The 14,161-nt window shown below is 37.4% G+C and overlaps 1 protein-coding gene across 1 annotated transcript in view; it reads left to right on the forward strand.

Moving 5' to 3' along the window:
- The window catches only part of frmpd4 (FERM and PDZ domain containing 4), a 119,194-nt gene that overhangs the window by 85,703 nt on the left and 19,330 nt on the right, over window positions 1–14,161 (forward strand). Inside the window, exons 11-14 of the mRNA XM_056465984.1 lie at window positions 305–431; window positions 4,387–4,476; window positions 8,048–8,230; window positions 13,409–13,535. Of these exons, the coding sequence (XP_056321959.1) occupies window positions 305–431; window positions 4,387–4,476; window positions 8,048–8,230; window positions 13,409–13,535 (527 nt within the window). The remainder of the gene's footprint in view (window positions 1–304; window positions 432–4,386; window positions 4,477–8,047; window positions 8,231–13,408; window positions 13,536–14,161) is intronic.

Consider the following 14,161-nt stretch of genomic DNA (forward strand, 5'->3'; position numbering starts at 1 on the left):
CTTTAATTAGCTCCTTATTAATAGTTATTATTGTAGTAGTTGGGTTTAGGATTAGTGATGTAGGGTAATATCATGCAGAATATGTGATTTTTATAGATATTAATATACAGTTAATGTCATGATAACAGGCATGTAATAATCAGCCCCTAGTTAATAGTGAGAACTATTACATAAACTGAAGTGTTACCATATTATTTTATTGTATCAGGGAGAGTTTATGGAAGTGTCTTCATTTAGAGCAGAAGAGATTTGGGCGTGTGTGTGTGTGTATGTATGTGCTGAACGCTGTGTTGTGTGTTTGCAGGAAGGAATGGGGTTTGGCTCAGTTTCTGCCTCCAGCCGTTCTGTCCAGCATGAAGGAGAAGAACATCAAGAAGGCTCTCACACACATCCTGAAGACAAACCAGAACCTGGTGCCTCCTGGCAAAAAGGTGAACACACACACACTCACAGATGAAGAGACGGGTTAAAACTAATCTTTTGAGCTGCACTTCAGGATTCAGATTCCTCTGTGTGGAATGTGAATAGGGATGCCAGTGCCAGCGAAACCGCATGATTTTCAGTAAAAGTGTTCCAGCAAGTCGTAATACTTAAGATGAGGACACTTGATTCTCCCACACTTTCTATTCTTTTCTATTCAGTTCAGTTCTATTCTAAATCTATAAAAACTTAATATTCTTAATAATTAGTTTTTATCAAGTGCTTTGGCACATTTTTCTAACCAGTCTTACCTTTCTCTAAACTGTGAGTGCAAATCTCAAAACAGTTTGGTGGAACTTCAGAACTTTATTGCATGTCTGCAAAATGTAGTTACTCCCCCAAAACATTTCATTCATGCTTCAAAACCTAGTTAGTGTGTTAGTAATTTGGCCAAGGCCACCAAAACATACTGTGTATTTGTCATCGTGTGAGCCACACTGCTCAAAATGATGGGTTGTTTTTTACCAAGACAGTCAACCATGGACATTAAGATTTACAAAAATCTGATATCTTAAGAGTTGACACTTAGCTGATGATTGATTATAAAGCGTGTTCAACATGCTGTCCCAGGAGAGAGCCCTGAGCTCATAAGATCCTCGAGCCCGGGGCTTCCTCCCATTTGCAAGGCGAGAGGGGAGTTTGAGCTCAGGTAGATCTGGAGAACTCCCCTGCTCTAGTAGCTAATGAACAGATAGTGATCGCTCTTAAGCGATAACTACTTACTAGGAGCATGTCTATGATGCTGATTTGGATTAGTCAATTAACTTAAGCTGCATGTTTTTGGACAGTGGGAGGAAACCGGGGAACCCGAAACTCACGCGAGCACAGGGAGAACGTGTAAACTCCACACAGAAACGTTGGCTGGCTTGGTAAGGACTAGAACCAGTGGCGTTCTTGTTGTGAGGCAACAGTGCTAACCACTGGACCACCATGCCACCCATCTAGGAAAGGAGGAGGAGTATGGGTGGAAGGAAGGATTCTTCAAAATGAAGATGGCTGTTATATGAAACTGAGGGTATTTATAGTGTCTTAGGAATCGTCTGATTGGTGAATCATGAATTGGATAATGCGGGACCAGCTGTGATCAATCATAAGCTCGTGATCCTCTCCGAAATTAGTGTATAAATAAACTTCACTTGTTGAGAAGAGTCAATAGTACATAGAAAAAAATAAATGAGCACTTGTATTCATACAGTACAGTTATTTTTGTACGAATGTATTACACGCAAAGTGTAATCTTGCTTGTTCAATTACTGTATTTTATATTTCATATGTTACCTCAAATAAACAAAAAAATACTACAAAATGGCAACTATGAAAAAATGTACTCTTGGTGGACATCCTGTCCCTCATGTTGGCCTTGCCAGAAATTACGCTTCTTCCAATTGCTCTTTCACAAGCATGTTGCTGCAGTTCAGGATTGTGGACGTTTTCCATTCTCAAAAAAAGGTAGTGATCATGCTGTGGACAAACTGGTGCAGTAGGTAGTGCTGTCGCCTCACAGCAAGAAGGTTGCTGGTTCAAGCCTCGGCTGGGTCAGTTGGCATTTCTGTGTGGAGTTTGCATGTTCTCCCTGCGTTCGTGTGGGTCTTCGGGTCCTCCGGTTTCCACCACAGTCCAAACACATAGGGTACAGGTGAATTGGGTAGGCTAACTTGTCCAGTGTATGTGTGTGAATGAGTGTGCATGGATGTTTCCCAGAGATGGGTTGCAGCTGGAAGGGCATCCGCTGCGTAAAACATATGCTGGATAAGTTGGCGGTTCATTCTGCTGTGGCGACCCCAGATTAATAAAGGGAATAAGCCGAAAAGAAAATGAATGAATGAATGAATGAGCCCGAGCATGCGGATTAGTTAGGGATGCTCAAAATAATCAATTAACCGTTAATGGCATCAGTAAAAGATTAAAAAATATTATTTAATATATTTTGAAAGTTTGGCTGCATTAGGGGCCGATCACAGCGATCGTTCTTTTTGCGTTGAGAGGCGTATTTTTTGAATGGTTTACTAACAGCTGCGAGTGTTTTACGCGCTGCTTATGCTCCCTGGGTGCCTCACGTTTTGCCGTTGCGCACTGTGCGCTCGAGCGGAAATAGCGTGTTACGTCAGTAAATATATTTCATTCTTCAATCAAATGAAAGCACTGCAGGGTGTCTGCTTGAGGTGATAGCAGAGTTTGTGTAGTCATGGCGACTACGGCGAACTTTTAATGATGGAGGAGAGACTTGCTGATTCAGTTGTTCATAGTGACATACAAAAGAGCCCCGTGCTTCGTTTTTTCTTGTCAACATAAAGGCAGTGCGGTGCGCCTCGCGTTTTTGGAACAGAAAGGCTTGCGCTTTGTGATCGGCCCCTAAATGTGCAACAAATATTTGTTAACTCGCGGGACAGTAACACGTGCAAACACTCGTGCCTACAGACGTATTTTGCCAAAGAAGCAAAATTAAAGAAGGATATTTCTGGTCACAGTTTGACACAGATAATGCTGATGATGCTGATCGCCTCTGTGCTGCCTGGAGCCGTGTCATTAAACTTAACAAACAGGCTGATGATTTACTGTACAACCAACAAATCAACCTTTTTTTCCAATTGGGAAAATTACAGTTCCCTGCTAAAAAAACAGCTTAAACCAGACTAAGCTGGTTGACCAGCCTGGTTTTAAAGGGGTTTCCATGGTTTCCAGCCATTTCCAGCCTAGTCTTGGCTGGTCAGGCTGGAAAATGACCAGCTAAAACCAGCTTGACCAGCCTGGTTTAAGCTGGACATAGTTGGTTTTGGCTGGGCTCCCAGCCTGGGTAAGCTGGTCAAGCTGGTTTTAGCTGGTCATCTTCCAGCCTGACAGCCAAGACTAGGCTGGAAATGACTGGAAACCAGCCTGGAAATGGCCAAAACCCCTCTAAAACCAGGCTGGTTGACCAGCTGAAACCAGCCTACCAGCCTAGGCTGGTTTAGGCTGGTTTTTTAGTAGGGTTATTAATAGTTCTTATATAATATCAGTTTTTAAAATAGCCTACATAGTCTACCAATCAAACAAATCCCAAGATTTTCTTGATTTCTGCATAATGATAACTCCGCAGCAAACTGAGGCTTTCATTTTACAGCTTATAAAACATGTATGCAAATTAATGCAATATCATATGTAAACAACAACATTAAACAAAAAGTCAACATATGAGTCTTGAGGTTCATTGTCATTTTCTTTCGCACGCACACATAAACAGCGAGTGAGACGGAGGAAAAACGTCATAATCATAAGACATAATCTTTAATCTAATGACTCTTATTAAACATGTTGACAGAGGTTTTGTAAAATACTAACAGCGGAGCATTAATTAAATGCACATTTCCTGTGGAGCGATCGATTTGAGGTAGCCTGATGCTTTTATTTGACAGAAAAGAGAGAGAGTTTGCAGGACTTTACTTACAACCCAGAACAAAAGAAAAAATAAGTGATAATGGCCCTTGATTTGACTTCTAATCATCAGTTTAGCAGTTCAGTTCTTTAGCATTTTAAGCACTTGTTATTGTTTAGAAGAAAACACTTTATTTGACATTGTACTTTTACATAAATGGTGCAAAGCATAATAAGAGAGTCTATCTTAGTCTCAGTTTACCAGTTTAAGCACTTGAAGCTCTTGTTACTTTATTTTTGTTATTATGGTCAATATTTGAAGTAAGTCCTTCTGTGCAGTTTCTCTGTGCAGTTTTGTTTTAGATGTGTTTATTAATTAGTTTATTTGTTTGTTTATTAATCAGAATAAACACCTTGTTAATACCTGAGAAAAAAAACGTGCTGAACTTCAGCTTGTGTGTTTTTCTCATGCTCAAAAGGAGAAGCAGGAGTGTGTGTTTATGTTCCCGCCAGTTTCTGTTCTCTAATTGTTGTGGTTTCTGTTTTGTGTTGAAGCTGACGGCGTTACAGGCGAAGGTTCATTATCTGAAGTATCTGAGTGACCTGCGGCTGTACGGAGGAAGAGTGTTCAAGTCTACACTGGTTGTAAGTGCAGAAAAAAAACAGTGCAAGACATTCACTACATACTGTATGAAAGAAGTGTTGAGGAAACTTGGAGGAGTTAAACAGCTGTGTTACTTCAGTGTACAGATGAAGTCAGAATTATTTGCCCTCCTGTTCAATTTTAATCTATTTAATTTAATTTTGGAGAGAAGAGACACATTTCTGAACATAATAGTTTAATAACTCATTTCTATCAACTGATTTATTTTATCTTTGGCATGATGACAGCACTTTGCCAGTGATGGGTTGGAGCTGGAAGCGCATCCGCTGCGTAAAAACATATGCTGGATAAGTTGGCGGTTCATTCTGCTGTGGCGACCCCAGATTAATAAAGGGACTAAGCTGAAAATAAAATAAATGAATGAATTAATGATGACAGCACATAATATTTGACTAGATATCCTTCAGGATACTAATATTCAGCTTAAAGTGACATTCAAAGGCTTAACTAGGGTAATTAGGGTAAAGTTGGGGTAATTAGGCAAGTCATTGTATAACAGTGGTTTGTTCTGTAGACTATCCAAAACTAATATTGCTTAAGGGGCTAATAATATTGACCTTAAAATGGGTTAAAAACTGCTTTTATTCTAGCCAAAATAAAACAAATAAGACTTTCTCCAGAAGAAAAAATATTATAGGAAATACTGTGAAAAATTCCTGAATCTGTTCCATTGTTGGGAAATATTTGAAAAAGAAAAAACTTTACAGGAGGCGAATAATTCTGACTTCAACTGTATCCTAGTGCAATATTTTGATTATATTTATGTTTTAGCTTCAACAGTTTTTTAATGAATGCTTGAATAATTCAATAATACATTTTAATAATTAAAAAAATTTCCTTCTCATTACAATTTTAGATGCATTTTTATAAATCTTTGTTTTGATATTTGTATGCCTATATAGTTTATTAAATCTGTAACATTAATGTTGCTTTTCACATCACATTTTAAAGTTTGACTTCATTTCAGTTTGTTTATTTATTTACTTTATTTCATATGTAGTTTGGTTAACTGTAATAGGACTATGAATGTATAGATTCAAGTCTTGCTGTAGTATTTCTGTTTGGTGATTTCAGCTTTATTTCTAATGGGTTTATTTTCTTGTAATGAAAAAAGCTAAACCTAAAACATTTTTGTTACCTCACGTTGACAATTTAAAATACCTGCATGGACAAAAATATCCATACTCTACAGAAAAAAAGCTTTGCTTACTAAAACTTTAACTAAACTTAACATAGGAATGTGAAATCTGATTTCATTCAAACTAATAGTAAGATCTGCGAACATATCTTAATGATACTTAAACAACCCAACAATACGATTTAATCCATGGGCGGAACAGTGGCTCAGTGGTTATCACTGTGGCCTCGCAGCAAGAATGTCACTGGTTCAAGTCTCAGCTGGATCAGTTGGCATTACTCTGTGGAGTTTGCATGTTCTCCCCGCTCTGCTTTCGCTCTGGTTTCCCCCACAGTCCAAACACATGCGCTTTAGGGGAATTGATTAACTAAATTGGCCGTAGTGTATGAGTGTGTGTGTGTGAATGGGTGTGTATGGCTGTTACCCAGTGATGGGTTGCGGCTGGAAGGGCATCCTCTGCTTAAAACATATGCTGGATAAGTTGGCGGTTCATTCCACTGTGGCTACCCCAGATTAATAAAGGGACTAAGTCGAAAAGAAAATGAATGAATGAGTATTTAATCCAGTTATTAGGTCATTATTAGGGTGCAAACACTTTTTCACACAGGGCTTTGTAGTTTTGGATTTAGTTTTCCCTTAATAATATAAACCTTCACTTTAAAATGTGTTCATTTAACTTGTGTTCTCTTTGACTAACATTTCAATTAGTTTGATGATCTGAAACATTGAAGTGTGACAAACATGCAAACAAATAATAATTATAGTAATAATAACCCAGGTAGCATAGAATTCTGGCCCAGATTTGGCATAAATCTGGCACAGCAGGCATTCATCCGGCAGTGGCATACAGCATGTGGGCCAAACTTGGCCCTGGTTTGGCAGAGGTGACACCGTCTTTAAGGCGGCACACAATACTTGGGCCAGATGTAAAATGTAGTATTTGGCCCAGATGTTAATAATTGATATATGGGCCATGTGAGTCTGGTCTATCTTGACTCATAAAAAACACATTTGTATTATTTTCAAATAAAAATAAAAAATTCTACCAATCAGGTCGCTTTGAGGAAAGGCGCGCCCATAGCATGCCTAAAGTGCAATGATTCATGGGTTTATCAATTTCATTGCAGTCGTGACACACCAACATATCTGGCCCAGTTCAGGCTCAGTTATGGGTTATTAACTTGGCTAAGACTTGGCCCAGATTTGGTCCATGTTTGGCTCTTGTCTGGAAGCACAGACTTGGTCCAGTCATGTACCGTAATTCACTGCGGCATGTGGGCCAAGCAAAAGCTGATTGTGTCGGCCAGAGCTGGGCCAGAGATATTTTGCTATGTGGGAATGCATTTTTTGTAGAGCACTTTTCCTAAATACATACATGCAACTCGAAGTGCTTCACAAACATAAACCAATATGAAGAAACAGCATCAATATCAAGTACAATTCAACAAAATAAACAACGAATATACTCAGATAAATGCATATGCATGGACTCAAATAAGAAATCTGTAAGGGAGCAAACACTTTTTCACGCCACTAATTTCTTTGTCTTTTTTATGTCTAAATAGGTCAATATTATTAGCCCTTTAAAGAATAATTGTTGTTTTTTCGATTGTCTACAGAACAAACCACTGTTCAATTCAATTGACCTTTATTTGTATAGCGCTTTTACAATGTAGATGGTGTCAAAGCAGCTTCACATAGAAGATTATAGTAAATAGGAACAGTGTAGTTCAGTTTGTAGTGTTTAAGTTCAGTTCAGTTCAGCTCAGTTCAGTGTGGTTTAATAATCACTACTGAGAGTCCAAATACTGAAGAGCAAATCCAACGATGCGCAGTTCTACAGATCCTGAACCATGCAAGCCAGTGGCGACAGCGGAGAGGGAAAAAACTTCACTGTTGTCCAATAACTTACCTAATTACCCTAGTTAAGCCTTTAAATATCACTTAAAGCTGAATACTAGTATCTTGAAGAATATCTAGTCTAATATTATGTGCTGTCATCACGGTGAAGAGAAAATAAATCAGTTATTAAAGCTACTACAGTATGTTTTAAAATGTTGAAAAAATCTCTGTTAACCTGTAAGCCAGCACTCAATTTTGAGGATATACGCCTACCTAACTTTAAACAGTAACAGTTCCTGACTCCAGTAAGCTACAAACACAAATTATGTATCATTGGAAAGAAGACACTTTGAGCTTTACTGTGGTGAAAGGAGAAGTTAAAAAATATAAAAAGTTATACATTATGAAGTCATGAGGAAAAAAAATGGTATTGTGTTCAATATTTGTTTTCCATATAGAAACACAGGAAAACATTGATAGCAGTGTTTGAAAAATAAGCAAAATGAAGGCAAAAAAATAGCATTCAACTGCATTGTTTTTTTACATTTACTTTCTGGATTGTGATCTGACAGCAAGGAGAGAAACACACTGAAGTGACGCTGCTGGTGGGACCGAGATACGGCATCAGTCACGTGATCAACACCAAAACCAACCTGGTGGCTCTTCTGGCCGACTTCAGCCATGTGAACCGCATCGAGATGTACACCGAAGACGAGAGGAACGTGCGGGTTGAGCTTCATGTCCTTGATGTTAAGGTGCGATGATCAATGATATTAAAAATTGCATGTTTTTTTTACATTCAGATGCATTTAAGAAGAACCAACTCTTTGTTGCATTAAAACAGAACATATACTGGGAGTCTGCTGAATGCTTGATTCTGATTGGCTGATGGTCATTCTAAGATGTGCCGTTATTGTCAGATAAATGCACAGTTGAAGTAGTTCTGGCAGGTTTTGAGTGCATGTATATGACACTTGTAGCAGTGCGATATGGCTGTATATCGGCACTGGTAGGAGGCGTGCATTGACTCTAAGCCGCAGGCCAAGTGCCTTAGTGTCCAACCAGTGCTGATATACAGCCATATGGCACTGCTACGAGTGTGATATTGCGGTTATACAACAGTTTGACGGCATAATCATTTATATATAAAAGGAAAATCAAACACAGAAAGTCTCAACAATCCTTTTGTATGAGGAACTACTTTCTACCGCCATTCATTCACATCTGCAGTAACCGCTGCTCATTCACCAACGTCACTTTAGAGCTAATATTTGAATGAATCTCAAGCATATTGTTTAAAGTGTTGACAAAACAGGTGATTTTGCTCACATTTTAAGATTATAGGCTGAACGGCATGAAACGCCATCAGTCTACAGAGATTTCCCAGTATTTCTCTTGCTTTTTGGGGGTAAATCTTTGTGAAATTTCGATTGCAGCAAAGCAAACACTACCAGATTACTGTGGTATAAATACAGCACTACAACATACAAAAGAGAGAGATCGACTTAGAATGTCTCTTACCTGTTTTATAATGATTTGATCAGCTGTAGTTTAAAATTTATGTAGAGTTTTTCTCCATATAAAGACTTATTATGCTGTTTCTATCGCCATCTTGTGGTGGAACGTCAACCGTCAATTTCTTTGCTCCGCTCAGTATGACAGGCTGATGGATGCAGATGCGCTGAATCCCCGAAACTATGCAAACATACTTTAAAATAGGCATTATCCTTATAAAAAATTTGCATATTTGCAATCTGAAAAACTACATTCTGGCCTAAAAAGTCTCAAAAGTACATTATGTTGTCCAACAGCTGCAATATTTGTCAAAATGTAGATAGTTAGATTAGCTGGCTACTTGATGTGGGTGGAGTAATACACAAGGGTGAAGAGGCTGTAGTAGTTGTGTGATTGCGGATTATCACACGCCCATCAGCCAATCAGATTCGAGAACCAGATAGAGCTGTTGTATGAAACAGAACATATTCTGCGAGTCTGTGGAATACTTGATTGGCTGATGAGCATGCTGAGGTGTGCCGTTATTTTCAGATATACGCACAGCTAAAGTAGTTTCGGCAGTTTTTGAGCATATATATATCAGTTTTTACATTTAAAATGCAATTATTAATTCATAATAAATCATTATATTCATATAGATAATTTTATTAAGAAGTATTTTTGACATGGAAATATGTCAAATGACCCAAGCACAGATTGTGCCATTTTTATAAACGTTCTTATTTAAACTGTTTTATCTCATATCTCAAGATTATTGTGAAATTTTGTATTTTAAATGTCTTCAAGCATTTGCTAAGTTTTTTTCCCTTATTTTGCCAATTAAATGTTTTTTTTTCATACATGCACTGGTGGAAAGAGTACTGAAAAATCATACTGAAGTAAAAGTACCATTACTTGCCTAAAAAATGTAGTGCGAGTAAAAGTATCTGTTATATATATTACTCACAGTATGAGTAAAAAGTAGACCTTTTAAAAGTACTCGAGTAGTGAGTATTACTCTGTAAAAAGCTGATCCATTGACGTGTAATTTGTGGACGTGTGTAAACATAACATTTGGCTCGTTTCCACTGACTGGTAAGGTACGGTACGGTTCAGTTTGGTACGGGTCACCTTTATCAGGCTTGCGTTTCCACTAACAAGGGTACCCTTTTGGTGGGCGTGGTGTACAACAGAAAGTGTCAGTTGACGTCATTCTCGCTCGAGGAAATGTCTACAGTAAAGCTGTATAAGACGATCAAGATGATGACAAGGTTTGTTTGAGCCCAGATCGACCATGGCTCGTTATTATATGTATATATAATTCCGCTTTAATCTCTCAGCTGTGCGTGTATTTTAAACATGGCGGGTTTTTTGTTTTCATTCTGGCTTGTTGCGTAAGCAAATGACATATCTCTGTAAACCAATAGCGTTCAGCTTTTGGTACCCTTACTCGTGTGTGGTATCTTTTCGAAAGAGTGCCGAAAAAGTGGTACGGTACAGTTCGGTATGCCTTTTGACAGTGGAAACGGCTATAAAAGCGTACCAAACCGAACCGTAGCGTACCACTCAGTAGAAACGGGCCTATTCTGTAGTGCATTTAGTTATTGTCTAGCAGGCACATGACGTCATATGACTTTAATATTAAGTGCGTTCGATTTCATGCAGCGCTGCGCAGATCAATCGAAGTCTGTCTTAATGCGGTGCATTAGATTGATGCTGCGCCGATATTAACTCTAAGTCTTACAGACTTGAAATATAATAACAATCATCATTGATCCTGCCACCCTAGAGGTTTCTTAACAAATTAAGTTAAAGAACTGTTTTATTAAATAATTATAAAATGATTTTTAGGATTATAAAATATAGATATTTTACCCTGTCTAGCCTTTTATACCTGCTCTTTCTGGGAAACGTCTACTGAAACTGTAGCTCACTTATTTTAGGAATGTCCTTTTGTTCACACTTTTCGGATTAAAGTGCTTTTTTGAAAATGCTTTCATTATCCAAAATAATCTTAATCATTGTTTAATACTTAATCAAAACACCATATTTTGGGTTTTACATTAATATATATTGGATAGTTGTATATCTATAAATGTAAATAAATGTAAACCCTTTTTAGCATATTCAAACAAGAAGTATTAGCCTAGAGTGATGTTTAAACTCCTAGAATTTGTGCTTATTGCTTTGTATTTAATAGGCCTGTTCGTTTTTTGTGTTTATATTACCCTCTCGTTTCCCCTTATTTCTCTCATGAGTTTGTTAAATATTTAATTAATATGTTAAATATTTAATTAATAATTCCCTTATTGTTTAAAGATGAACCATAGTTTGTAGTTACTGTATTCTGTTTCATTTGTACTGTAAATCTTTTTTTGTTATAAATAAAATAAATAAATAAATAAATGATGATGACGGCATGCGATCGGTCATCATGACTGCAGCAACTTTGAGCCTCGAAGTGTGCGGCTGTCCGGCTTGACAGTTCTGTTTTCAACTCCGCCACCGCCTGCACTCAGCTAATCTCGTTGATCACCGGCTGCAGCTGTGCCTCGTGTCGAACGCACCTACTAGGCTAGATTTAGATCGTGATGTCAGGTGACCAAAGTTCAATGTTTAGCCAATAACAATGTTATTTTGTGAAATGACGTTGATATTTGGTTGATTTTAGGTTGTGTTGGTAACAAAAATCAAATGTTAAGGCAACATCTTAAACCAGCGTGATATTGATGTCAAATACTGACATTTATTCATCAGATATGGCAACCAAAATCCAATGTCTGATAGACGTAATAATAATAATAATAATAATACATTTTATTTGTATAGCACTTTTCCTACATGCATGCAACTCAAAGTGCTTCACAAACAACAAACAAGCATTAAAATAAACCACATAAAAATGTATAGACAAATAAAGCATAATAAACAACAAATATATACTCCGATAAAAGCATATACGTACACGCATATATGCATATATCCACACAATAACATACACAATAGTCCTCACATATGCATCCACACACACCATACATGCAAACACCTACACAATATACATAAAATGCATACACTTCACAAATGATTGTATTCATACGCAATTTTCAAAATATGTGTCTTAACACGCTTTTTAAACATGAATGCTGGGGGATTCTTTCACTTCATTTGGGAGACAATTAGAAAATTTTGGAGTATAGTGACTAAAAGAAGTGCTGCCAGATCGCATCAGGTTTACAGAGTGAAACGTCATACCACATAGTGGTAACGTCAACACAACATCAAGCTGTAACATCATCAGACGTTGATTTTAGGTTGATTTTAGGTTGGATGTTGGACATCAGCCTGATTTTCATTTCCAAACAAAATGCAACGTCCCCACGATGTCAGGGAACAACATCAATCTGACGTCATGTTGACGTCTTGTGTCTGCTGGGTGTTTAAGGCCATTTCAGTCATCATACAGTAAACATCCGTCATCTCATCAGTGACATGCACCTAAACAGTCTCTGAGTCAATGTGTGTGAAGATTTTGGACATCTTCTTGGACACTTTTAATGTTTCCAAACAGTTTGCTGCGATTTATAAAGCGTCCATGTCTTGAGGTGGTCCATTATGATGCGATTTACCTTCTACGTGTGATTTGATTGGACAGAAATCACAGGTCTGATTTTCCTAATCCCCATAGACAGGAAATAATATAGTAGTGACTGCAGGATGAAGGAAAATAGTTGAGTAAAAGTACCAATACTGCACTAAAACTGTGCTCAAGGGAAAAGTAAAAGAACACGTTTATAAAAGTACAATATCTGAGAAAAACTACTCAATTACAGTAATTTGAGTATTTGTAATTTGTTACTTTACACCACTGCATATATATATATATAATTTATACATCACCTGACAGAAGAAAATATAAAAATATGTGTGTTTTCTATTGATGTGGGGTTTGTTATGATCACACAATATTCGGCTGAGACATGACTATTGAAAATCTGGAATCTGAGGGTTCAAATACTTCTCAATATTGAGAAAATCACCCTATATATATATATATATATATATTTACTGTAGGAGATTGGCATGGAAACATGATCTTTACTTCATAGTAGGGATTTTTGGCATGAAAGAAAAATCAATAGTTTTGACCTGAAGGTCTGCAGTGTGTTGTTGGCTATTGACGAAAATATGCTCATGCAACATAAGACTGCTTTTGTACATTTAAGAAATACTGCTGCTTCTCTTCTGGGTCAAAACAGAGTCGAAAGCATTTATGAGGGTTAAAAGCCATACATAGTTTAAGGTTGTTTATGTAATTGAAGCACCACTATGGTGTTTTTGGAACTTTGGAAATCATAACATAAAATTACTTCGATCTTCCAACCTTACATCGCTAATGGCTTCATTTCTGCATTTCTTTTGCGTGATGTTTGTTTGTGTAGCCCATCACACTCATAATGGAGTCCAGTGATGCCATGAATCTGGCGTGTTTGACTGCGGGTTACTACAGACTGCTGGTGGATTCACGGAGGTCCATCTTCAACATGGCCAACAACAGTAACACTGCAGGTAAGAGCACTACATGTACATCAACTTAATTAAAAAAACAGCAATTTGTTTTCACTTTTTGATTCATTCTGAACTACATATTTAAAGATGACTTTAGTTCGATAAGGTTTCATTAATTCACTTTTTGTGAGGGCTGACAAACACATAATCAGGTTAGTATTTAACTATGCGTTAGTAAATGTGGAAATTAAGTCATTTTAACACATGAAAACATTCTGTACATTTTATTTTTAATTGAATTTAAAATGACAGCAAGGTGGGTCAGTGGTTAGTACTGTGGCCTCACAGCAAGAAGATCGCTGGTCCGAGTCCTGGCTGGTTTCTGGTTTCCCCCACAGTCCAAATACATGCACTATTGACCTTATTCTTCAATGTGGAAGTGCGTGCGTTTTTGCGCTTGTTTTAGAACTTCTGATTCAGCTGCCTATGGGAGAAATGACTGGGAATAATAAAAGGCAGAAAATGGTCAAACTATTTACTCTACAAACAAGTGTTTGCATAACTAAACAGACAAAGTAGAATAATATAATTAGAAAATATCAGTTTGCAACACCAAGCAGCAAAACGAGCTGTTTTTAACGTCTAAAAAAGAATGGAAGTGAATGAGACCGGAAGTCTCGAGCCAA

The sequence above is a fragment of the Danio aesculapii genome, chromosome 9, assembly GCF_903798145.1.
Source record: "Danio aesculapii chromosome 9, fDanAes4.1, whole genome shotgun sequence".
Classification (NCBI taxonomy): domain Eukaryota; kingdom Metazoa; phylum Chordata; class Actinopteri; order Cypriniformes; family Danionidae; genus Danio; species Danio aesculapii.